Source organism: Limulus polyphemus, unplaced genomic scaffold (assembly GCF_000517525.1).
Source record: "Limulus polyphemus unplaced genomic scaffold, Limulus_polyphemus-2.1.2 Scaffold8802, whole genome shotgun sequence".
Lineage (NCBI taxonomy): Eukaryota > Metazoa > Arthropoda > Merostomata > Xiphosura > Limulidae > Limulus > Limulus polyphemus.
This window is the reverse complement of record NW_013674412.1, coordinates 10,806-12,347: the sequence shown is the minus strand read 5'-3', so window position 1 is coordinate 12,347 and position 1,542 is coordinate 10,806. Positions and strand designations below refer to the sequence as shown.

The 1,542-nt window shown below is 37.2% G+C and overlaps 1 protein-coding gene across 1 annotated transcript in view; it reads left to right on the top strand.

The window, feature by feature from the left end:
* Nucleotides 1-682: 682 nt before the first annotated feature.
* Nucleotides 683-1,542, top strand: part of LOC106475562 — a gene marked incomplete at its 5' end in the record, with an annotated part of 7,636 nt that continues 6,776 nt past the window's right edge. The window contains one exon of the mRNA XM_013936240.2: nucleotides 683-735. Within this exon, the coding sequence (XP_013791694.2) occupies nucleotides 683-735 (53 nt within the window). The remainder of the gene's footprint in view (nucleotides 736-1,542) is intronic.

The window sequence follows — 1,542 nt, the reverse complement described above, 5'->3', positions numbered from 1 at the left end:
AACTTAAGTTGAACACTTGCTTGCCATGTTGTGTTAAACAATACTTGTCAACTTAAGTTGAACACTTGCTTGCCATGTTGTAGTTAAACAATACTTGTCAACTTAAGTTGAACACTTGCTTGCCATGTTGTAGTTAAACAACACTTGTCAACTTAAGTTGAATACTTGCTTGCCATGTTGTAGTTAAACAATACTTGTCAACTTAAGTTGAACACTTGCTTGCCATGTTGTAGTTAAACATACGACACACAATAAACGTATTGACTGTCTCATAATTTTTAGCCTCCAACGCATAGTTTTTGGCTTGTGCGTGTTTGCGTAAAACTAAGTGAACAGGCGATTTGTTTGTTTGTTTATTAAATTTCAAACAAAGCTACACGAAGGCTATCAGCGCTAGCCGTCCCTAATTTTGAAGTGGTAGACTAAAGGGAAGGCAGCTAGTCAACACTTCCCACCGCCAACTCTTGGGCTACTCTTTGCCAACTCATAATTTGTTTGTTTGTTTGTTTATTAAATTTCAAACAAAGCTACACGAAGGCTATCAGCGCTAGCCGTCCCTAATTTTGAAGTGGTAGACTAAAGGGAAGGCAGCTAGTCAACACTTCCCACCGCCAACTCTTAGGCTACTCTTTGCCAACGAAAAGTGGGACTGATTGCCATATTATAACGCTCCATGTTCGAGCACCCTAACCACCAGGCCATGTAAACAGACGCAACATTTACGACATCTAACCAGTAAGCTAACTAACCGTGCCATATCTATAGACTTAATATTAAGGCCTAGTTAGTTGAAAACATATATTTTAATACTGTGACAACGTTCCGTTATTTATTAACTCATAATATGGGTTTATATTAATACACTAAGTTACAAAGATTTTAACTACAACACCTTGGGAAAATTAATATATTTTGTTATCTAAATTCTTGTAGAATGATTGTCACTCTAGTACCATTTAATGGGTTTGTAGTGGAGTAAATTTTACACAGATTACTCTGTCTCTTTAGAAATCCTTTTTGTAAGGTGTCTTTATTTGTATATTTACGGAAAGTGTGGGTGTATTTTTGTTTTTCTTGGAGGAATGTGAGAATCGAAAAAAAACTTAATGTAACAAAAATATATAATTCATTTTCCCCCTAATTAGATAACTTAACCAAAATATGTTTTATTTCACTTAAAAGTTCGACTTATGTGAAATCCCCCTAGTAGTACAACGGTAAGTCTGAAGGCTTATATCGCCAAAAACGGGGTTTCGATACCCGTGATGGGCACAGCACAGCTAGCCCAAGCGTACCTTTATGTTTAACAACAAACAAACAACAAAATGTCCCCCAGTGGATCAACGATAAGTTTACGGAGTTGCAGCACCAAAATCCGGGGTTCGATTCACCGTGGGAGACCGAACGAGGAAAGCCTTTTATGTAGCTTTGTGATAAAACAAATTAACTTTCAAGCTCCTACCCTCTTTTATTGGCTGAGCGGTTAGTTTGTAAACGATCTCTGTAGTGAGCACAGTGCAGATATCCAGAGTAGTATAGTAA